Source organism: Terrapene carolina, unplaced genomic scaffold (genome assembly GCF_002925995.2).
Source record: "Terrapene carolina triunguis isolate 2854851 unplaced genomic scaffold, T_m_triunguis-2.0 Scaffold23, whole genome shotgun sequence".
Classification (NCBI taxonomy): domain Eukaryota; kingdom Metazoa; phylum Chordata; order Testudines; family Emydidae; genus Terrapene; species Terrapene triunguis.
This window is the reverse complement of record NW_020664374.1, coordinates 16,916,676-16,941,784: the sequence shown is the minus strand read 5'-3', so window position 1 is coordinate 16,941,784 and position 25,109 is coordinate 16,916,676. Positions and strand designations below refer to the sequence as shown.

General features: G+C 42.8%; 1 protein-coding gene across 2 annotated transcripts in view; it reads left to right on the top strand.

The window, feature by feature from the left end:
- Window positions 1-25,109, top strand: part of LOC113405127 (CTP synthase 2) — a 134,079-nt gene that overhangs the window by 87,066 nt on the left and 21,904 nt on the right. For both annotated transcript variants that reach the window (XM_026649738.1, XM_026649735.1), the window contains exons 15-16: window positions 13,562-13,658; window positions 23,232-23,287. In XM_026649738.1, coding sequence (XP_026505523.1) covers window positions 13,562-13,658; window positions 23,232-23,287 — 153 coding nt within the window. The remainder of the gene's footprint in view (window positions 1-13,561; window positions 13,659-23,231; window positions 23,288-25,109) is intronic.

Here is a 25,109-nt window from a genome sequence, read left to right as displayed (position 1 = left end):
CCTTTGTGGAATATTTTACTGGCCAGACCTTTTCAGCTTGGCTAGCGCAGCCTCAAATTCCTCCAGACTGACTTCTCCATCATTATTTTTGTCCATCTCTTTAAATATGTTAGATATAGCCTGTGGAGATTAATAAACAAAAAGTTAAACATATGTAATGTTAATTTCTGCGGTTAAATTCCCCTGATAAGAGGACTGGCAATGACATATCCAATTTCCAACCTGCAGTTGGCATTAAGTAGTCCTGCTACTAACATTGTTTGTGTATCAGTTTTTCTCAAGACACTGCGGGAATGGCTAACCTCTCTCAACTATGGCCTCTTGAAGTTATTGGGGGGTTTTCTATTGATTTCAATAGGTTCTGGATCAGGCCCTGTAGCTGCAGTTTGCCAAAATTGCTAAATCTTATATGCAATAGGGTGATCTGGATTACAATTATGAAGCTAGATACTGTTGATTCTGAGCACTCAAACCTACACTTTTCTTCTGTTGATTTATTGTTCTGTGTGTATGACAAATATGTTTATTATATATGCTGTCCTGCTTTGTATCCATCTGTTTCAATGGCAAGCAAGGTGCGTGTTTTGTAAACATGGCAAGTGATAGAAAATATTGTGAAATATGTAAAGCACTGATTATATCAGAACAACGCATCAAAACATTAGTAGGATTTGGGGGGCAGTGCAAAGATAAATTTGTGTTTCTCTTCCGTGAGGCTAAATCAGTTGTGACTAAGTACCTGGCATTTTATTAAGAAAGTACCAGGTGGACTGTCCAAGATGAAATTTTCCATTGATTTTTCCATTAAGCAAGTTAAGCTATAATTAAAATCTTTAATTGTTGCTTGTAAAATGAATACCCTTCTTACCTATTTTGCAAGATTTACACCTACTAGATCTTTATAAAGATTTCCCCCCCATCTTAATTCTAGACTTTGGGAAGAGAAATAACTAAATACTGAATAGACAGAGCTCAGATTGGAGATAGGAGCACCTGGGGGTTTGAAGATCAAATCTTTGACCCCTTTGCAATGTGCAGTTATATGTCAGGGAGCACAGGAGTAATGGCTGCATCCCTGAGACTGGCCATGCAGCAGCACAGATGGTAATCTGTGGCTGGAGGAGAAGACTTCTGTTGTCCACCAGTCCCCCCCAGAGAACTCCAGCCTGGGCAAAGCTCCCCTCTAGTTGGGGTTTTGGCCAGGGGAGCCACATAATCACGGTTACCCTCCCCAAGCTCGGCTAGTCCCATGAAACCCCTCTTCTTTTTGGTCCCCCGAATGGCCTCTCAATTCTAATATAGTTCAGCTGCATGTAGGTCACTTCAGAGGAAGCAGGAGTTTATCCTAACAAAAATATAAAGGGCAAGGAACACCCTAACAGCTTGAGTTGGAGTAGTCTCCCTAGGGGACTGTGATGAAGTTAACAGCGTGAGTAGATGTGATGTGAGGGAGGGATGTGAAGTGATTATGGTTGGATTCTTGTTAAGTCACAAATAGTCCAATGCTGTACTACTGAAGTTTGGCCATTTATTCTAATGGGAATTGGATCAGGCTCAAAGTGCTGGAAGTTTGTTCCACTCACTTCTAGTTAAATTCAAGCCCTTAGCAAAGATTACCCATATGGACACAACACCCCAGCTCACCTGTACTTTTCCATATCCATGCCATGCAGAGCACTGTCTGAGTTCAGCCACTTTGCCTGCACTTAGCTTCAGTAAGTCTGGAGTTTCAGTTCACTCTGGGACAGCTGGCCAGGATTGCCCCCTTTTTGCAGCATAACGGTTCAAAATCCTTCTAAGTTCTTTGTGGAATTTGTTTGACATCTTTCTGTGCTTCTGGTAAAGCCTGAAAGGAAATGTTCTTATGATATCTGCCTTAAATATTAAAGTAATCAGTTTGACACATTCTGTTTTAAAATATTTATTTATGGATTGCATTTTATGTGCAATGATTATGTATTTGGAAAAAAATGTATAGTTGGCATTAGTGGAGATTGTGCATACAGATACAGTTATAAAGGATTTTATCCATAAAGCAGCAATACCTCTCACAGGGCAAAATTGATGGAAGCAGTTTGTCAAGAAAACATGTTTAGAATTTTTCATGAGTTTGTTTACATGGGATTTTGGACTCCGAAAATGTTGAATTTTCAGGAGACTGAAGAACATCTGCAGCGAGGCAGGTGAAAACCTGCAAAGCATTTTTCACTTGACATTTTGCCAAGGCGTGATGCAAAAATGTATGGTAGACCATGGGGTCAACTGGATTAAAGCCATGGGGTCAACTGGATTAAAGACCAGGTTTGGAGCCTGAAGGGATTGAGTTCTATTCTGGCCACTGGCCTTGATAATATATTGCATTTTATTCCATAACTAAAAAAAATGCCTGTAGATATACTTCTGAAAAATGGAAGCACTGTGAAGTTAAGTGACTTGCCCAAAGTCTCAGCAAGTTTTTGTCAGAACCAAGTTTAGAAAAGCCTCCTGACTTTTAGGCAGTGCCCCTCAACCAAACCACTCAACCTCTTTTACACTAAGTTTCCCCACCACTAAAATGGGGACAATACGTTCAGTTTGCAAAGCTCTATGAGTGGAAAGTATTGTTAAGGACAGTGAGGGAACTCAACACGTCCTGGTTCCTAGGCCTGCACTTCTTTCACTGGATACAAGTTGAGAGGGGCAGGTCAGAACTCATCAGAGAAGGGGTGAATAAAATAGTATGACTCCACCTATCCCAGCACTGCAAACATACGCCTGGGGCTGTGGAGAAAATAGCAAGTGGGTCCCTGAAAGTTGACTGCCTTACTATGCTGCTCTAGAAGTGCCTCCTAATGTAGCCAGCTATGGGGAAACTTCTGGCACAGTCTTCTCTTCTCTTTTTGTTCCTGTAACATAGAGCTGAGCTGCAAGAACATATAAAGGCAACTGGAACCACTAGTTGGCTCCCAGACCCCTACCTTGAGCAGCATGGAGCCTTCTGGTGAGTAAAGAAATGGGAGATGCAAGACACAAAATAAAAAAAGAGCAAAGAAAAAGGAGAAGAAAAAACAAGAGACACAAAGAGTATTTTGTACGACTGAGTTCTGAGCCGGTCTTTATCAGTTCATGGAACTTCCATGCTCTGTAAGACCAGTAATTCCAAACAGGGAGGGTGAGCAGCAAGTTTACTTAGGCATGGTGTGAGAGGATACAAAGAAGGGGATGGTGGGTATCTAGCCTCCAGTCTGTCACACTGTAGGGCAAGATGACTCCTTCTCCTCCTCCTCCAGCAGCTTGTTCAGAGTTCACAAGTGTGGGTCTGAATCAGTTCCAAAAGGAAACACAAAGTATGAGAGATTGAAATTTTAGATAGTGTATAAAAATCATTTTTACCTGAGTTAACAAAACCAGAACTGCTAAAAGATTCATACGAGCTCGAGGAATGTGGATTGGGACAACTCTGAAGTTTTTCCAGGCTGCCACACCAACTTGATGATGAAAGATTTTCCATTGTCAGTCCATATTAATAACAATAATTTTAATTTGTTGATGATCTTGCTCCAGATTCTTTTGGGCCACACTTCCAAATGATTTATGACAGACATTTCTACCAAAATAGACTGACTGTGACCTTTTTTAATTTCTCAAGGTTCAGTTCCTTGCTGTACTTTCTATGATCTCTTGCTATGTGCAATCAGTTATACTACAGAAAGTGTCTACAGAGAAGATTTTTTCTAAAGGTACACCTGCAAGGATTTGTTTTCCAAATCTAGGAAGGCACCACCCTCACCCAAATGGAATCATCTTGAGAAAAACTCCCCTAAGGGACTCGCCTCTAACCCTACAAGAGTTTTCTGTAGATTAGGATGATCTGGCCCCATGTGAATCAGAAGTGGTATCATGTTAACTTCATTGTTAATTCTGACTACTCTCAGCTTTTTGTGAAATTCTCCCCCTGTTGCTCTATCTAGGACCAGTGCAGCTTCTCCAGGGCCAGCAATAAGTTGAAGTGCTAAAGCAGACTGGTTGCTGGCTGCCATTGTAGCCACCAGGTCATCTAGCTCTATTCAGAGGAAGTCAAAATGATGGTGAAACTCTGATATTGCTCTCACCAATGATACACTCTAAAGAAAAAAAATTCAATATAAACAAGGTCTACAGGTAATTGAGTCAGAGTCTCAAGAGTCACGCTAACCTCCTCCACTAGCTAACTGGGTTCATATTGGCCCCGATTCAGGAAAGTACTCCTGCTCAGAACAGCACGTTTCTATGGATAAACTTAAGCACACAATTAAGTGTTTTCCAGAATCAGGGCCATAGGTCATTTTAAACTAGAAATCAGCCCAAGCTATAAAATGTAGACTGTAAGTTTGAAATTCTCCCTCCAAAGTTTTGGTATGTTAGGGTCCAGGGTTTTGGTTTAACCCATTAGTGAGTCAGAGGCTAGCTGCAAAAGTTCAGATTTTGAACCCCTCTGAAGTCCAGGGGTATTTGGATGCAGAGTTTTGATTAAGATTCTTTGTGTAACTCTACAAGTAAACTGTATCCAGTTTTTATTACAATTATAAAATTAAAGACAAATTGCAAGTGGTTGTCAGCTCATGCCATATCTTGTCGATAGGAGTTTGTTAACTCTAATTTTAGGGAGGATTTGAGCTTTCAAGTGCCTAATCTCATTTGTACTAGTGATTTTTTTCTGTTTTATGTGATAATTTTATTTGCTGTGGTTTTTTTATTTTATTAATCTATTTAAATGGCCAGCAGCTGTGCTAAATATTATGATCTTAATATCAATGCCAGAAATATCATGCATGAAGTACTAGAAATATTGTGAAATCAAGTGGTAGTAATGCTAAATATGCAAACAGAAAACATAAAGAAGATTTTGGTGCAATATGAATATTGAGGAAAATTTGGCTATATTTAAACTAGCTCTAAAATGTAGTAAATAATGCCTTTATGGGCTTTCCACATCAGCATCCCCATTATCTTTACAATTTCAGTGAGTTATGAATGAGAAGTCATTGTTTAAAAAAGGAACACCCTTTTTATGCACTTCATATGATTATTTTCAAGTAAAATTATATGTACTAAAATTTCTGCTTTTTCAAGTGAAGTTCTTATCAGAGAGCTTAGACCTTGATTAAATAAATGCACAATGTCAATGACTTAATTAAAAAAAGGAAGTGACAAAACTCAGATAGGAGGAGTGTTGGGAAATGGCTGAAGTTATCTTACCACAGGAGTGTAGATAAGAATTTGCAAGGATTTAAAAAATGTCAAAAACCGCAGAAAGAACCCAACAATTTTAGGCCTGAAGTCATGTGGGTCAGTTAGCTAGATTAGGCCATGGAGGGATTTTTGGTTAATATAATACAATCCGGTGGAGACAAATAATGGGCCCCATCTTTCAAAGTGATTACTCATGTGAGTAAGGGATGCATGATTGGGCCATTGATAATGTTAATTTCCACGCTTACAGATGGCAGTCATCATTTTGCAGAAAATGGATGTAATTTAGACAAAGTAGAGGAACCCAGTGGTTGAGTGGCAAATCCTGTGGTGATGAGTGTTTTAGATTTGTGTAATAATAATTTTGTTTGCTTGGAATTCAGTGTTCTTTGGGGCAAAAATATATTTTGTTGTGTTTAATGTTTTCATATGCTTAGTACTGGCCATAGAATTTTTGTAATCTGTGCATCTTCTGCCAATAACTAAGATTAGAAAAGTCCTCTTTTTAAAAAAGTACGGGAAGAAGTTTTCTGTATTCCTGTTCACACTTGGAAGTTTTCAGTGCCAGTTTTTCAACTATAGCTGATTAACTCTCACTTAAATTGGGCTTTCTTCATTTGTAATTTTTTTTTTTATTTCCAGTGGATCAGTTTAACATCACTTCTTTCTGATTGGTTGGGCCTGCTGAACAATATACTTATCTTCATTGAAACAGATCAATCTGAATCTAGCAAATATTGATTACCCCTGCACAGCAATAAATGAAAAGGTGCCTGGGGCATTTTATAAGGAGTTTTTGTTGGTTTTCATTGCAGGGATTTTCTTAACCATGCCAGGAGTTATTAGTATTCAACAGCACCTGCTGCTTCATTTCATACTATCATCTGCTTTCCCCTCTGCACACCTATGTAACTGTTAGCATTATCCTTTGAGCTCTTAGTGTTTAGCTAGTCTCTATGGTCATTCCTTCTCCTGGCAATTTGATCAGCACTTATATTAATATCGAGTGCTTTCCGCAGTGACAAATCATTTGTTCCCTAAACAGGAGAGGATTAAAATGGCAGACAAAATTGAATTTCTTACTGATTTTCCAGAGTCTTTAAAATCAAATTATATCAATTCAAGGATATAACGTAGCATATTGCGGATATGGAGCTAACTGTACAAATGCTAAAGTAGAATAGCTAGTTTATTTGGCTTGCTTTGTGAGGATTTCCACTTTCTATGTATTTTAGAGTATAATACAGAATTCTGGATGTAAATGGAACATTATGATTTGTTGTTAAATGAGATTCTCCCCACATTAGCCGTTTGCAGTTACAGAGCTCTTAAGCGGCCACATTTCTAGATGGCAGCCTGAAACAAAAATGAAAGGTTTGGGGGTTTAAAAAATTGTTTCATCTCCTTCCAAATACTAAGATTTATTGCATTCTCCCAGTTGGTATTGCAGGACGTGAGACAATCTTTTTCAAATCCTGATGGTCCTGGGAAAATTAGGCTAGTTGATAATTTGCCCCACCAGCAAAGACTTGTGCCAGAAGGCAAATACTTAACATGATAAATGGTGCAGCTTCCACAGGTTGAGGCTTATGCACTAAATATCTGAGTCTGACAGTTTTCTCATTTGCATTTATAAATTTCCTAATAGCAATGAAATACTCCAAACAGAAAAGTACTAGCAAATATTGAGGTCTATGGGTGTTTAAAGTCATTCGTCATTGTGATTTAATACCAATGAGACCATACTGTTATTACCTAAACATACTCCTGGGGGAATTCTGCGCCAAAACATTAAAAATTCTGCAACAAAAAACTAAAAGTTCTGCACACAATATTGCAAAATTCTGCATATTTTATTCACCAAAATAACACAATATAATCACACCAGTTTCAATTATTTTTGGTCATTTATTTTAAAATACCTTTCAGCAAGTATGTCAGTAACAATACAGACAACAAAAAAGATTTAGGAAATGTTTTTTGACAAATAGATTCCTTACTAGGCATATTAATACAGAACTCTGAGTAATAATTCATTTAAACTACAATACAGAACCATATTTCCCCCATCCCTCAGAAGCAGTCCAAAGGCTTGAGGGAGCCAGGGGTAATGGAGGAGCTGAAAGAGAGGGAAGTAAATTGCAGGGAAGGAGCCTGGTTGTGAACTTGAAGGGATGTTGGGTATGGGTGGGAAAAGTATGGAACAGGTTTTTGGGGGGGACGGGGAGGGATTGTTAGGGAACTTCCGCCATACAGACCTTGGCTGACCCCTAGCCTCTCCCATTCAGTCAGGCACATCTGTCCCTGTCACCATGTCTTCCTGCATCCCATGTGTCCTTGCACCCCCTGTCCACATGTGTCCCTCCATCCCCACTCAGACACCCACTCCCCCATCCCCATGTGTCTCTGTGCCCCCACCCAGCCACTCTCCTGTCCCTATGTGGCTCTGTACCCCCTCCCCGTGTCTCTATGTGTCTCTGTGCCCCCCTCAGCCACCTCCTGTCCCTATGTGTCCCTGTATCCCCCGTCCCTGTGTGTCTCTGTGCCCCCACTCAGCCACCCTCTGTCCTTATGTAGCTCTGAACCCCCTCCCCCATCACCATGTGGCCCTGCACCTCCCTCCTCCCTGTGAACCTGTGTCTCCACTCCCATTCAGCCCCTGCACCAGTCTGTCCTCCCCCACTAGCCCTTATGAGCCCCTGTCTGATCTCCCCATCACCCCATTGTGTCTGTCTCCCCATAGCCCCTATCTCCTGGCCTGACAGGTGCTGCAAAGAAGGCAGCCTCTTTCTCTTCCCTAGCTGGCCGGGAGCTACTGCTTGTGTCCTATAACCATAGGGCCCTCTGGTGGGCAAAAGGCGGAACTGCAGAAGTTATTTTCTGCTGGGAACTGCTGCTGTTCTTGCGCCACAGCATCCTCTGATGGGCAAAAGGCAGAACTGCAGTAACATTTCGGCAGAAGTTCTTTTCTGCGCAAAAAATTAAAAATATGCATGGCTCATTAATTATGTGCATGCAGTAGTGTAGAATTCCCCCCAGGAGTAGGATTTACTACAGTGATGGAAAACACCCTTCCAATGCTGTAGTGTCTACAGCACCGCAGTGGCATAGCTGTAGCACTGTAGTATAGACATTCCCAAAGTAATAGAACAAATAAGCCTTGATGGTTGTCTCAAATAGTCTCCAAAGGAGTAGACAGTAGTAGAGGTTATCTAAGTGGAAAGGAGGGTCCAGGTTGAGGTCCAACATGAGGAATTAATTTATAAATACCTCTTTTCCTCAACCACACAAAGCATTAGTAATCAGAGCCCTTTTCAGTTCACCTGGTACCCTAGAGTTCAAGCAGTAGAGGATTCGTTTATAATGTGCCTATCAAAGAACAACTAAGTAAGTACAAAAATAAAAATAACGTGACCACACATAATAGACTGTTTCCCGTTTTAGACCACCACTCCTCTGACAGAAAATCTCCTGCTAATTAGAAACAAGATTAAATAGCTGCATCATATATTTTTTCTTAAAGGTCACCTAACTCAGACTTAGGTAGATTTTAAGTAGATGAGAGTTCCAGGGACTGGACCATCTACGAACAATGTGCTGCTGCCCACCATGAAAATTTAACTACGGAACCAGTGAGAAAGAACATTCGAGATAGAATAACAGAAGCGTGGGGCTGGAAGGAACCTCAAGAAGTCATCAAGTCCTGCCCACTGTGCTGAGGCAGGACCAAGTAAACTTAGACCATCCCTGACAGGTGTTTGTCCAACCTGTTCTTAAAAAACCCCAATCATGGGGATTCCACAGCTTCCCTTGGAAGCCTATTCCAGTGCTTAACTGCCCTTATAGTTAGAATTTATTTTCCTAATAGCTAACCTAAATCTCCCTTGCTGTAAATTAAGCCATTACTTCTTGTCCTGCCGTAAGTGAAACAAGTGATCATCGTCCTCTTTGTAACAGCCCCCAACATATTTGAAGACTGCTATCAAGTCCCCTCTCAGTCTTCTTTTCTCAAAACTAACCATTCCCAGGTTTTTTTTAACCTTTCATCATCGGTCAGGTTTTCTAAACCTTTTATCATTCTTGTTGTTCTCTTCTGGACTCTCTCCAGTTTGTTCACATCTTTCCTAAAGTTTGGCACTCAGAATTGGACACAATACTCCATGTGAGGCCTCATCAGTGCTGAGTAGAATGGGACAATTACCTCCCATGTTTTACTATGCCACTCCTGTTAATACACCCCAGAATGTTATTAACCTTTTTTGCATCTATATCACATTGTTGACTCCTTCATTTGTGATCCACTATGACCCATAGCTCCTTTTCAGCAATACTACTTCAAAGCCAGTTACTCCGCATTTTGTAGTTGTGCATTTGATTTTTCCTTCCTAAGTGAAGTACTTTGTACTTGTCTCTATTGAATTTCATCTTGTTGACTTCAGACCAATTCTCCAATTTGTCTAGGTCTTGCTGAATTCTCATCCTACCCTCCAAAGTGCTTGCAACCCCTCCCAGCTTGGTGTTCTTTGCTAATTGTATAAGCATACTCACCATTCTATTGTCCAAGTCATTAAAACATTGAATAGTAGCAGTCCCAGGACTGACCCCTCTTGGCACCCCACTAGATATGCCCTGCCAGTTTGACAGCAAACCATTGATAACTACTCTTTGAGTATGGTCTTTCAACCAGTTATACACCCACCTTATAGTAATTTCATCTAAACCATAGTTCCCTAGTTGGTTTATGAGAATGTCATGTGGGACTGCATCAAAAGCCTTACTAAAATAAAGATATATCATGTCTACTGCTTCCTTCCTATCCAGTAGGCCAGTAACCCAGTCAAAGAAGGAAATTAGGGTGAGGTTTGGCATGACTTGTTCATGACAAATACATGCTGGCTATTTCTTATAATCCTATTATCCTCTAGATGCTTAAAAATAGATTGTTTAATAATTGTGTTCCCATATTTTTCCAGTTCAAAGTTAGGCTGATTGGTCTGTAATTCCTATGTCCTCTTTGTTCCCCCTTTTAAAGATAGATACTATGTTTGCCCTTCTCCAGTCCTCTGGGACCTCACCCATCCTCCATGAGTTGTCAAAGACAATTGCTAAGGGTTCTGAGATTGTTTCAGCTAGTTCCTTAAGTACCCTAGGATGCATTACATCAGGCCGTGTTGACGTATCTAAATATACTTTAATCTGTTCTTTCACTATTTTGGCTTGTGTTCCTTCTCCCCCTTTTGTTAATATTAATGGTGTTGTGTATCTGATCAACATTAACCTTTTTAGTGAATAATGTAGCAAAGTAAGCATTAAACACGTTAACCTTCTTGATTATAAGCTCCTTCCCTTGAGCTCCTTCCCCACGTTAACCTTCTTGATTATAAGCTCCTAAGTAGAGGACCTACACTTTCCTTTGTCTTTCTGTTGCTCCTAATGTATTTATAGAACAACCTTTTATTGCCTTTTATGCCCTTTGCTAGATATAACTCATTTTTTGCCTTAGCCTTTCTGATTTCGTCTCTGCATAACCATAACTGCTGTAGTGGGGCATGGGAAAAGATGTGGTTTCATAGAGTGGCTATTTTTAGCGCTTTAGAGATACTCATCAGCACTTTGCTTTCCACCTGGAGGCAAAAATAGAAGTTCACATCCCAGACCAAAATTGTAACATGTTCCAACTGAAGTTCCCCATTTCGTAAATAGGAAGCCACGTTATGGGCTAGTTGATGCTTTTGATTCTTCTTCAGGACCAGCCCCAAGTTCTGTAATCTCATGTGGAGGTGACTAAGGGGTGGATAAGTATACGGAGAGGCCCAGATTAGAGTGGCAAAGTCACAGAATTCAAGAATCAGGCATACCGGTAGTCTCAACAAAGGAGGAAGTTGCCATCTCTCTCATTTTCTCCAGAAGCTTCCATCTACCTGCCAGCATTACTTTCAGGATATTTGAATGAATGTTCATGGAAGATCCTAACTTGGCCAGGTACTGGGAAGGCAAAGAGATTATAAAGTTTAGATTTGAAGTGGGGAATAAAAAGTACAGATGAGTATAATCATCAGCATACAGGTAACAACAGATGAAAACCTCTCAGACCTAATGTTTAAAATAGGAGCCTAAAGTTGACTTTGTAGAATGCTATTTGAGTGCTCAGCACTTTTGAAATTCAAGCAGGTGACTAAATATGGATTTAGGAGCTTCCAATTTTAACAACCTTGACCCTCATGATCTTCTTCAGTAACCTGAAATACACATTAAATAGCAAAAACATGGAACCCACACAATCCTATTGGGAGTAATCATTAGTGAGAATGAATGACTGTTCATCACCACCACCCCATGTCATCTACAAGAACCAGTATACCACCCTTCCTATGTTCTAGAGGCAAGCAAGCAACTCCCCATTGGAGTTTTGCCTTTGACTTCAGTCAGTATTTCACCCTGTGTGTTTTGTACATTCTGTTTCTGATGTTATATGTTTTGATTATGTAACTGTGCCCAGTGTTTCAAGTGTGTATTGCAAATAAAATGGTAAGTTTTAATGGTAAAATGGTAATTATACTTCAGAAAAGTATAATTGATTTAAAAATATGTGGACTGGAGTAGTGATACTTTGGCTGAAGAAGCTGCATAATCCCCACATTCATGTTGTTTGGGAAGTAATTACCGGGTTTGTAATCTTAAACCAATTTGATCACAGCTTTTATTCATGGTACTTTACAACAAGAATATAGATCATAAATAACATTTGAAAGATATGAGGTTATGCAGAGATAATTGCACATCTGAATTACATTGGCACAGTGCCCCAAGCACCTTCCACCATCCCTACTGAATTGTATAGCTTCACGTTATGAAATGCATTATTGCTCTCATAGAATGTTTTTATTGCTCCAGAAGGGCAAACTAAAGTTAATAAAATGCAGCTCCTGATTACCACTCTGTGTGACTATTTTTTATTTTCTGAACCCTTCTTGGCTAGTCTCATTCCTTGGTGTGTTTTTACATATATGGATACATAAATTTGTGTCTCTACCAATTTGAGAGGTTTTATCACTGTGATAGGGATTTCCCATAGATATAATGGCTAGTACCAGCAAAACCAGGCAAATGGCAAAATTTTAACTGTAATCCCTGTATCATTCCTTGCAACTAATCTCACTCATTGCAAAAAAGATATTCAATTGAATAGCGTGTTCAGGTTACAAAGGCTACCAGAAATAATGGTATGTTTTGTGCAGCAGCATCAGAATACTGTTCCTGCTGTAGGCAAAATGCAGTATCAGCTGCTTCTGGTTCTTCAGGTGACAGTCAGCATTAGAGAGTAGAATTCATTATGTTAATGGGAAGCTAAGAGTTATCTTAAAGTACTTCTTTCAGGGGTCGTGCTGCAACAGGGAAAGTGATGATATCGTCCCAAGTTCTGCCCACAAACCAAGCTCCACCCATTCATGATAGCTATACGAGATGCCACTCACAGTAGATTGTGCAGAACTTCATATTCCTTCTTCGTAATGTTTTTCTGTTATCTGTAGTAAAACTGTTAACAAAGTTGATATTATTTAGGATTCAGAATCACCACCCCATTAATATGACTAGGGCAGTTCACACCTCGCAGCTAATGTGTCAGGATGCCTACAGACTCAGGAAGTCAGGGCTACCTCAGGGTTTGTCTAGTTCACATTCCAAAGGTAATTTTTGAAATCAAGGGCATGTCTACATTTCAAAATCTTATTGTAGTCAAACATGTTTGGGAAGAGTTGAGTTAACTTAAATGACAATGCATACGACTGACCGGTCAGCGTAGACCAGGGCAAATCATGTTCAGCACCATGTGAGCTAGCTGTGATCAAACTATGGTTCCAAAGCATTACACATTTAAAGTGTGGTACGTAAGATCGAAGAATTGAAGTGATATTGTGACACCTTTCTTGCCCCCAAAATGTCTTGCTCTCATTGATGATATCCTAATGTGGGTTACATATATCATCATCATCATCATGGGAAATCCCAGAAGGATGTAGACTCCTTGCAGATTGAGTGCCACCTGGATCAGTCTTTATCTAGGTCCTTAAGGTGGTCTGGCTGGATATTTGGTTTATGTCCATCATTGCAATCTGATTACACTACCAAAGCTTTTGGCAACCATGTGATTGCCAACTGTGAAGCAGCATTCTTTGGTAAACATGCTTTGGAATTCATTGGTCTTCCATCCTAATAATATGTATGAGTGTATGAAATATTGTAAATATAATAAAGTTAATATTTTAATGTCACATGGACTTCTATATAATCTTTTTCTCAAATAAATAAAGAAATCATGAAACACTACTTCAATATTTTCTCTTGCAAGGTCATTGACATGCCTGAACACAATCCTGGAGATATGGGAGGAACAATGAGACTGGGAAAAAGGAGGACTGTTTTCAAAACAGAAGACTCTGTCCTAAGTAAGTTACTTCTTGCCTGTTTCATTTTCTCTCATGATAAAAATGCCATCTGTCTCATATTTAAAGGCCTAAATGAATTGTGCCAAACATGTTCTTGTGGTTGCATTCATTGCCTCTCCTTACACACCATGCAGTCCACATTTAAAATGTTTCCTACCCTGAAAAGCAACTAAACAAATAGCATTTTTTATTCATCTGATTAGTTCCTGGGGTGAATCTTTTTAGTATCTATAAACAACATCTACTAAAGACAAATTAACAGCCCTCTCTTCCCTCTCTCCCTGTTTGAAGTGCATGCCGATGAATCACCCAGAGAGGCACTGGAGGGGGAAATACACAGTTTCATTTTCTCTCTGTCCCACTTTTGCTTCTCTCCTCCAAGCACCAGATAAAATGGTCACTGTGAGGGGAGCTGGCACAGACTGGTGGCTCTGCAGGCAACAGTGGGAGGACAGGAAGCTCAGTACACCAGGCTGGCTTCAACATGTTAGCTCCCCAGCAGGGCTCCTCTCTCCAGAAGGATGGGCTACCTTAGATGCCCCCACGTTGCCAGATTCTTTACAAGGGCACAAGCATTTCTCATTGTACAGAACAGGCTGCTGCTGCTGCCTCTCTCTTTTTTGATGACACACCAGTACACTCAGCAGGAGCCAGGACTTCCAGCAAGAAAAGTGGGTGGGTCAGTCAAGAAGGCCATAAAGCCGCCCTGTATAAAATATTGCAGTTTTATTTTTTAAATTAAGTGCGGTTATTTATGCAGTGTAATCCTCAGTTTTTCAGAATGTGACATTGGTGGTTCCAGCCACTTTTTAAACTGTGGACTGTGATGATGGTCCTTGCCTCTTGTGGTAATAACCCTCTCTATTTTTGTGTTCAGCTTACAAGAAGCACAAAGAGAGGAAAACAAATATTGAGCTCAAATCTACCCTCGGATGCTCACATGCAGCTCCCACTGGAGTGGTGAATGAAATTCTATGGGTAGAGCTTGAGCCATATTGAACAGAGATATTTGTCAGATATACTCCTGCCCAGAGGGTGTGCCAGAAAAAAGGTCACATGGGAACGTCTGTGTCATTATTCCCATAAAATAAACATTAGTAATTCATAAATTCAACGTAATCCATTGTTGCCCATCATGGAATAATAGTCCATTTTTATTCTAATCAATTTTCTATTTTTTTCACCATCAAGATCCCTGGCATTAGGGTTCTTTGATCTCCAGTAATGCTTAGCAAATATTATTTGTCCAGCCTGGCATGTCACAGCAAATGCCAAACCCACTATTTTTACTGCCTTGGAAGCTGAAGCACACTTGGATGATATGATACACGAATGATAGCCAGTGTGCTTCACATTCATTCCCAATGCTCTGAGTGTGGATTAAATCCATGTTCATTCTAGCCAGAATTCTAGGGCAAACAGACACTGCTTACCTTCTCTCATCTGATATGTTCCTTCTGATTAACTTAAAGGATGCCTGTCTGCATGAACTTCCACAGTCCACTGCTAGAGGACTCAGCCAAAGCCTCCTCCTTTCTTACTTTTACATGTGAGGTGAAAAAATAGAGGAAGTGAATAAATGCCCAAACTACATTGGGAATTCGGATTCTTGTCTAAGTGCTTCATTCCATTTAGTAGACAGGAACTTCAGCTATCTCTTAATGTGTCCGTCACAAAAAAAAAATTAAGTAGCTAATGGAGACCATTTGTTTCAGAATGATAAATATTCTATGCTATGAGTGACATTCCATTCAGACAATATAGAAAAATACTTCATTCTTTCCCCCAAATAATTTTGTACCCAAATACATTACAAAGTCCCCAATAATATACATGAGATTACTTGTTGATAGAGTGGGATTAGTCAGGAACAAAAGAATGCTACAAAATAGAAATCTTTATTTATGATAAGTAGTTCAGATACCCTTTATTTCTGGAGATGCATTTTTTGCCTAGGCAGATGTTACAAAGAGTCATTTTATATTGCCCCTTGAAGCCACCCCTTTAATGAAACCTTCCTGAGCTGAATGTGCTTACTGAAATGTAACATTTTCTCCTCTATTTTAGAAAATATTTAAAAATATACATCAGTGCAAGACACTGGCTTGTAATTAAGATAAAACTGAGTGTCTGGGTTTTTTTCTGGGAACCTGTGATGGGGTGGACTAGGCCCAAAGGCCCCCTGTTGGAGGCTTTGGGGTCCTACCACACTCCGTCCCAGAGAGGAGCAGATGAGAAGTCCTCCAAGCATCCTAGAGTGGCTGTAGGGGAAGCAGCCAATCCGAAGGGCTGCAGGAGGGGCCAGGAGGGCCATATAAAAAGGAGCTGCAGAGCCAGAGGCAATCAGTTGCTGCCTGGATCTGGAAGAGAGAAGACTGTGTTCCTGGATGGCTGAAAGAACATCAGGACTATGGACAGCTCAGTGTGGGCAGGGACCAAGAGAGCTAAGAAGTAGCTCCTGGCTGACTGCTGGGACAGAGTAAGGACTGAGCCTGGGGAGGGCTGCAGGATGACAGTGTCTCTAGGGCGGAAGCCCTGGGGTCTGGCCCCATACCAGGGCCAGGAGAAGGTAAAGACTGTATGCCCCAGAAGGGTTTTGTTCTGTTGCACCTACAGACAGTGTGTGTGACTTGACCAGAGAGCTGAGTAAGTCACTGAAGACCCGCCGAAGAAACCATCGACTGAGGGGGGGTGCTCCTGAAAAGCTGGTGATGACCCCATTACAGAACCAGATATACTTGAATTAAGATTTTGAGAGAATTCACCTTCCTGCCCAGCCCAGCCCTATAAACTTCCAGTACAGCTGAAGAGGTCAGAATATCATTTTTAAACTCCTGGAAATCCATCTTCTCCAGGTGATCACTCACTATTCAGTGGATTAGTGAGTTTCCATGTGCTACCAGCTATATAAGAGTGATGGCGATACCTTCATCTTAAATTAAAAGACATTACTTTACATCGCAAAGACTGTTTCACTGATTTTAATATGAATTTAAGCAATCCGGCATTGCTTTCCTTCACTTGCCTGTTTTTAAATACTGCTGATGAAATTTCTAGAAAACCACTTAACATAAGAACTCATTGACAATCAAATGAAAACAGTATTTTCTATAAAGTCTTTAACCATAAAGACAAAAACTCAAAAAAGAAATTGAGCCTCTTGGCCTGACTCTAACTTTAGCATGGGGGCTTCTGCTGGGCTATGGTTAGGGCTGGGGCCAGCGGGAGGTCCCTGGGCTAAGGTTGGGGCTGGCAGAAAGTTAGGGTTTGGGCTGGCTGGATTGGTGTCCCTGGGTTGAGGTTGGGGCCAGAGCCAGCAGAAGCCTTTAGTTTAGGATGAGGGTTGGAGCTAGCAGGCAACCCTGGGGAAGGATTAGGGTTGGGATTGGAGGTTCCAGGACTAGCGTTAGGGTCGGGGCCAGCAGAAGCCAACAGGCTAAGGATAAAGTTGGGATTTGCAGAGGCTGTGGCCAACAGAGGCTAGAGCTATGGTTGAGGCCACCGTGCAGCCCCCAGGTTAGAGTTGGGTCTGGTAGATAGCCCTAGGCTAGTGTCAGGATTTGGGGTGGCAGGCAGCCTCATGCTAGGGTTCGGGTTGAGATTAAGAGAGGCCTTCAGGTAGAAGTTAGGGTTCAGATCAGTGGAGGACTTCAGGCGGGCAGACAGCCCTGGGCTAGGGTTGGGGCTGGCAGATGCCCTGAGTCCAGGGTTAGGATTTTGCCCAGCAGAGGCATTTGGGCTATGGATAGATCTGGGGTTGGCAGGCAGCCCTGAGATACTGGTATGGTTGGGAAGGGCAGTGGGTTCTCGGCTAGGATTGGTATTGGGGCCAGCAAGAGTGTCTATACTGCAGCTAGGAGTGAGACTACCAGCTCGGGTAGACAGACTTACGCTACTGGGCCTCGAGCTAGCGTGCTAAAGTAGCAGTGTGGATGTTGAAGTTCTAGTGGAGACTCGGACTAGCCACCTGAGCTGAGACCTAGGGGGTAGGTGATCTTAAGAGCCCAAGCTGACACCCGAGCTGCAATGTCTGCACTGCTATTTTTAGTGCACTAGCTTGAGCCTCACTAGTGTGAATCTGTCTACTTGGGTTGGGAGGCCCTCTCCCCGCTGCAGTGTAGACATAGGCCAAAAGGCCCTGGGTTTGGGTTAGGTGCTAACTATGACCCTAGCCCTGGTCAATCACCTGACTCCAAACTTAACCCTAGCCCAGAACCTCTGCCAGTCCTATTTGCAGCACTGTCATGAGAGCTTCTCCTGGCCTGAATGCTAACCCTAGCCTCGGGCCATATGCTGGCCCCAACCTTAAAACCAGCACTGGGCAACCTGCCACACTGAAACCAAATCTTAGCCCAGAAACTCTTGCTAGTCCCAACCCTAACCCTAGCCCCAACCTGGGGCCCCCTCCTGGTATGAACCATAATCTGAGTTGCAGGACACCTGTTGGCCCCAACCATAGCCACAGCCCCAACCATAGCCACACAAATTTAGCCTAGAACTTCTTGCCAACCCAAACCCTATCTGTAGCACAGGGCTGCTTCCTGGTCCAAAGTTTAACACTAGCCTGGGATTGCCTGTTGGCCACAGCCCTAATCTTAGTACTGAAGCCTCTGCTAACCCTAACCTTAGTCAGGAGGCCTTTGCCTGGCCCCAACCCTAATCAAAGTCCAAAAGCTAACCCCAACCTGGAGCCCTCTGCTAGCCCTCTTAGCCCTAATCCAGAACCCTCGGGCAGCTCTAACTGTAACCCAAGCCTAGCATGCTCTTCCAGCCCAACCTTTACCACAAGGGCACCTGCTAGCCCCATCCTTAACCCTACCCAAGGGCCATCTGCCAGCCTCCAGCATAACCCTTAGCCCAGAGCCACCTGCCAGCCCCAGTGTCAACCTAGCCTGGGGCTCACTGATAACCCCAAACCTGTTTGGCTGGGGAAGCTCAAGCGGCTTATATTGCCCTGAATAATGAGCAGGCCAGAGACTATGAGGGGGTCAAGGCAGCCATCCTAGATCTAGTCAGCCTCCACCGAGAAATGGCCACAAAATTCTAAGGTGCAAGGATTATGAGGCCGTGCAGCCCTAGTCATTTGCCCAAAAGTTGATGGATTGGGCCACCTGTTGGCTGAGGCCAGACATCCAAACAGTGGGGAAGATAATGGATGCTCTGGTGTTGGAACAGTTCCCTCAGGGCCTCCCCAAGAACATACAGGTGTGGGTTAGATGGCATCAATCTGGCACTTTGGATGCGTTGGTAAAATTGACAGGGGTTCACAGAGGCGGAACTCCCCAGGACAGAGGGCCAACTCCATAAAGAATCAAAACGCAGAAGGAAGTTTGGGGAATCCACAGCGGCCAGGAGTGTGGAGAGGAAGAAGGAAGATCGCAGAGGAGCTCTGGCCAAGGCTCGATCCATGACATGTTTCCTGTGCAGGTGTCAGGGTCACTTAGAAAAGGACTACCCGAACATGGAATATGGGTTTTCTGAGTTTTGCATCTGAGACAGGACTGGAAGGAAGGAAAAAAGGAAAAATTGTCCACCATTCCAGTAATGGTGAGAAGGAAATGTCAACTGGTAGACACAGTTCCCCTGATAGATAGGGCCTCTGCTTGCTCCCCAGTCTGGCAGGAGTTGGTGCAACCCTACTGGCTGGTTCCAGGGGCAAGTGTGAGAAGAGAGTGTATTCATGGAGATAAAAAGTGCAGCCCTCTGGCAGAGGTACCCTGGGAAATCTGGGGGAGGTAAGTGGAAGCAAGCTGGGGTAGTGGACAGATTGCCCCACCCCGTTGTGTTGGGTTCCAACTGGAGCCCCTTCCTATTAGGAAAACAAGGTGGTGTTGGGGGCCGCAGCTGGGGAAACAGAAAATCTGAGTGGGAGGAAATGGATCCCTACAGCAAGGGAAAAAACAAACCAGCAGGAGCAAATTTATAAATCCCTAGGGAACAGAGCCTAACACAGGTGAAAGGGGAGGAAAACAGAGTCCTGCAAGAGACTGAGCAGGAGGGGATAGTAATTAAGGAAGTAGGAATGGTGGAGAAAGACAAGCAGAGCTCCTTAGTAGAGGTTGAGGGGCCCAGGGAGTACCCCATGGTGCACCCCAAGGAGAAGCAGCTCAGGCACAGTTTGGAGGGTTGGGAGAGCCCAAGGCCCTGACTAATCGGGAATGAGGGGAGTGCCCTCGATCCCCTGCCAGGTATAAAGCGATAGAATAGGGAGAGCAACCCCTCAGGATGCACATTGTGTGATGACTTGTGGGCTGAAATGGAGCTGTGGGGACATCCTCCCCCCACCAAGCATGGGTTCTGTGGATGGAAAATGGGTGAACACCACAAGAACAACCTTGATGATCACCCTAGGGACCAAGAGCAACCCCCACAGTGTGCCGCCTCTGCTAAGCAAGGGAAAGCACAGGGAAAGAAAAATCTGATTGTCAGGTAATGGGGGGAGATGGGTGTCAGAGTGTAGGGGCAACAGTGGCTGAGCCAGCACTCTGATCACTGCAACTCCAGTTAGTTGCCCCACAGCACCCTGACTATGGGCATTGTGCCCAGTTGATAAGTTGGGATGAGATGGAGAGAGTTAAAAGACTAATTAACTCATTAGCCCAAAAGGTGCAGGAAGGAAGTATGGAAGGGGAAAGAGAATGGGGGAGGGGCAGCCCCAGCCCCAGGCCAGCTGCCTTGTAGCATGAGTCACAAGAGATCTCTCTCCTCCTTGGCACAGGAGCTGAGGGCTCCATGGGACTGTTGATACGTTGCAGCACAGTCTGTAAAGGTTCTAGAAAAGAACGCTGTAAATGAACCGCAAGAGGTGTTTTACCAGAAGAAGGTCTCTGAGACGTTTGTGGGCTAGAAAGTAGGCTGGAGCAAGTCTGCCCTGCCACAGGCTGGTAGAAGTCCCCTAGCTACAGTTACAGTTAGTTACTGGTGGTCCCAGTTTAAAGATGGGGCTAGCAGTGCTTGCCAGGCTAGAGTTAGGGTTGGGGCCGGCATTCACCCTTGGGCTTGTGTTACAGTTGTGCTGGCAAGGAGTCCTGGGCTATTGCTAAGGTTTGTGTCAGTAGGCAGCTCACTGCTAGGGTTAGGGTTCGGTCCAAAAGGGCTCTGGGCTGTGAATAGGGCTCTAATCTTAGTCCTGGGCCTCCCACAGCCCCCCCAAACGATAGTCTAGGGCCAGGTGCCAGAGACAAGACAAGCCAACCCCCCAGCCCAGCTTAGGTCTACCTCCCAGCCCCACAAAAAGTGTTCTGGTTTTTGTTTCTTTGTTTTTGTGGGATCAAAATGGAGAAGTGGTTTAAGTTAGGTTACTTATCATAGCTGGTAGGCAAAAAGAAATACCATATCAGGGATTCAATTTCAGCCACATGTTTCAAAAGCTGCAATAATGCTTAATGTAGGTTACCTATTAGCAGGTCTCACAAAGGAAATAAGGTGATGATAAAACTTTGATACAATACAATTCTTTGTCCATCAACAGATTCAGACGTACTTGCTACATTATCATCCTGTTCATCTTTTCTGCCTGCAGCATTCATCTGGGATATGAAAAAATGTTTAGCCTTCTCAGATTTGTAGACAATAGCTTTTCGAGTTTTTAAGATCATATGTAATTTGGCAGGAAATGAAAGTGCAGTATATATACCCATTTAAAAGAAAAAGTGCTTTTAGAGATAATGGCTTTTTGACAATCAGCTATGTGGCTTGGGTAACACTAGAGAGGATATGGATACACACTTCATCATGTATAATCTTTTCCTGTTGCTATACTGCAGTTATTATGTGGTCCTTATCATCTGCTTATAGAAAGGTTAATGTTAAGGTGCAGCGATATGTTGTAAATCTGTGCCAGCATTTTGAGTAGCTTGGATGGCCATATGTGTCAGAGGAATGCGTAAAGCTTTGATAATCTGTATTGGAGAAGGAAATCCTGCTCCCACTCCTCATAAATCACAACTAGAATGGGAATCTGAGGGGTTCTAAAGGTTTCCCTAGGATTAACTTTTGTAACCACCTCAGTCAGTTCTCTGTATTTTCACACTGCAATTTTTGGAGATGTCTTCCAGCAGTTCAGTCTTGCAATAACACATTGGACCAGATTCTAATCTTAGTTACAGCAGTGTAACAGAGAGCAGAATTTGGTCCATTATCTTTAATTAGAACTACGGTTAGAAGTTCATCACTTTCTAGCTGGGAAAAGGGGTAAACAGTGAGGTGGCAACATTTGCAGATGATACAAAACTATTTAAGATAGTTAAGTCCAAAGCAGACTGCAAAGAGTTACAAAGGGACCTCACAAAACTGGGTAATTAAGCAACAAAATGGCAGATGAAATTCAATGTTGATAAATGCAAAGTAATGCACATTGGAAAACATAATCCCAATTATACATATAAAATGATGAGGTCTAAATTAGCTGTTACCACTCAAGAAAGAGATCTTGGTGTCATTGTGGATAGTTTTCTAAAAACATCCACTCAGTGTGCAGCGGCAGTCAAAAAAGTGAACAGAATGTTGGGAATCATTAGGAAAGAGATAGATAATAAGACAGAAAATATCATTTTGCCTCTATATAAATCCATGGTACATCCATGTCTTGAATACTGTGTGCAGATGTGATCGCCCCATCTCAAAAAAGTTACAGTAAAAACTGTATGCATGTTGGGGGGAATGGGGGGGCGTGCTGGTAAGTGAAGAATGCAGGTTAACTAAGAGAGAGGGAGTTTGGGTGCGGGAGGGAGTGCAGGGCTGGGGCATGGGAGAGCGTCCAGGGCGTGGGCTCTGGGAGGGAGTTTGGGTGCGGGAGGGGGCTCGGGGCAGGGGGTTGGGGTGTGGGAGATCCGGGGAGTGTTCACCTTGGGCAGCTCCCTGCAAGCGGCAACCTGTCCCTGCTGCTCCTAGGCGGAGGCGTGGCTAGGTGGCAGCGTGGCTAGGCGGCTCTGCACGCTACCCCCACTGCTCCCATTGGCCGGGAACCTCGGCCAATGGGAGCTGCGGGGGTGGCGCCTGCGGGTGGAGGTGTCTAAGCTCTACAGTCTACAAAAGTTATTCATAATCTTACTTGCAGAAGTTGATACTCACTGGTAAGATAGAGAGACAAGATGGGTAAGGTAATATCTTTTATTGGACCAAATTCTGTTCTTTTTCTTCTGAAGAGCTCTGTGTAAGCTTGAAAGCTTGTCTCTCTCACCAACAGAAGTTGGTCCAATAAAAGATATTACCTCACCCACCTTGTCTTTCTAATATCCTGGAACCAATATGGCTACAACAACACTGCAAACAACTGGATAAGTTAACATTATATGGGTCAAATAGTAATAAAGAAAGATGAACAAGTAGTGAGATAGGAAAGCACAAGCGAAGATTGTGTTAGGGGCATAGTGAATACAATTGGGTTGTTTGTCTGAGTGTAAGAAATTTCTTGGAATTTAGATTTCATGGAGCATGTGCAAGACATTGTGAGCTAAAAGAATAACACTAGAAACACTATGGCACATGGTAAGAGCTGTATCTTCTGCTTTCTAGAAATGTTTGATAGAAGCAATACTTTGCTATTAATCATTTCCCTTGTGTTATTTTCAGGGAAACTTTATGGTAATGAAGATTTTGTGGAGGAACGACACAGGCATCGGTATGAGGTAAGGCATTGCTAATATAATTTATATTGTAGAGAATTTATAGCATTGGCAAACTATGAAGAATTTATTTAATCTGAAGTCAATGGGAGTTTTCCTGAATAAGGGTGAAGCAAGGCTTTAGGGGGTTGGTATAATAGTAGGTACTATTTAGATGTACTTCAAAGGGTTCTGTAGTTTGCAGACAATGTTGCATTTTAGGAGACCCAGCTTGAAGAGTGATACTGGATTTAATCCTTCTCCCAGTGAAGTTAATGGTAAAACTCCCATTGATTTCATTGGGAGCAGGATTAGGTGTACTGCTTCTCAGGCTGGTTGAGCTCAGATAATTCACATAGGTAACAGATTTGTCTCTAAGATGAGGTAACTGCAGCTTATTGTATGAGCCCCTCCTGTCAACAGACTTTCAGAGTGATCTTAGGGGAAGCCGCACTTATGCTGTGCAGACTAGAAGAGAAGCATCACAAGGGGAGATGGCTTATGAGAAATGATTTGATTGGTTACTTGAATAAAGTTATAGGGGACTGTTAGGCCTCCATCTATATCAGTGAACACCAGCACAATAGGGGAGGTAATCACATTTGTGTGACTCTGAGTAGCAAGTACTAATGACAAAATAAAAAGAAGAATGTTGTCTCCTGGCTGCACTGCTCTGATAGCACTCCTGTTCTGCAAACCATGTTCAGTTCATGCTGCATGCCCTGCAAAAACTACACATTTATTGTACCTCTCTGTGATGGGATATACAAACCCCACCCAGGGCCTGAAGGGGTTTAAAAGCAATACTGGGCCCTGGCTGCCCTGTGCCTCCAGACCTGCCGAGCATGCTCCGCCTGGAGGATTGGGTTAAAAGGAGCTCAGCCAAAGGGTGGTGAACAGACTGTAGCAGAGAGGAATCCTTCTCTGGGAAGCCAGACAGAAGAGTGAGCCTGAGAGAGGGCCACAGAGTGGGCAAGGCCCACAGGCAGAGCCTTTGCCAGCTACCACCCTCTTTAAGAACCAGCAAGTCTGGCAGAGCCCTGCTCTTTTGGATTCTTCTGGTGTAAGGGGATTGACTGTTCATTTGGACTATAGGGGCATGCTACAAACTGAAGGGATCTATAGGTAGGAAGTGCCTCAGGGGAGCAACTTAGACTTACTGCAGGGAGGACTCTGCCAGTGTCACTTTCTCACAGGTTCCCCTACTATATCCTCTTAAGGGCCTATAGCTTGACGTGGGTGGGAAGCCAAAGATCCCTGGCTTAAGATCAGGAAAAGATACCTCTGCTGCCCTGAGAGAGAGGCAAAGGGCTGGAATTTGGGTACACTAACTACTAGGCTGCCCAGCCCACTGAGCCCCTTGTACACTCTCTCTTGCCTAATGATCAATAACTATTATTCTACCAACCATGCAATGTAGTAACACTCCTTATTAATAGCAAAATAATAAACACGATGTAGTTCAAATACAAAAAAAACCCACCCCCAAACAACAACCCCCCACACGTCCAAACCTTACTTAAAATTGCACAGCTCCTTAGGGCAAATAATGCTGAAATCAAGTATAGGAAATAATGAGTTACAGGAACACTGACAAGCCACATAGGGCAGAGTTAAGGTTGGTTGGGTATCAACTTGGTGGCTGGGGTTGTTAAATGTTAATTTGCTTGGGAAAGGAATATCCTATATTTGTGAGTATCTGTGGGTATGTATGTGTGAGAAGGTGCTGTATGAAGTTGTTTATTCTAGGTATTATGAGTCATGTGGGTTTTACTTGGGCATTGTTTTCCTTTAGGACTTCAAGTGTTCACCAACTTACTGTTTTAAGGTTGACTATATTAAAGAA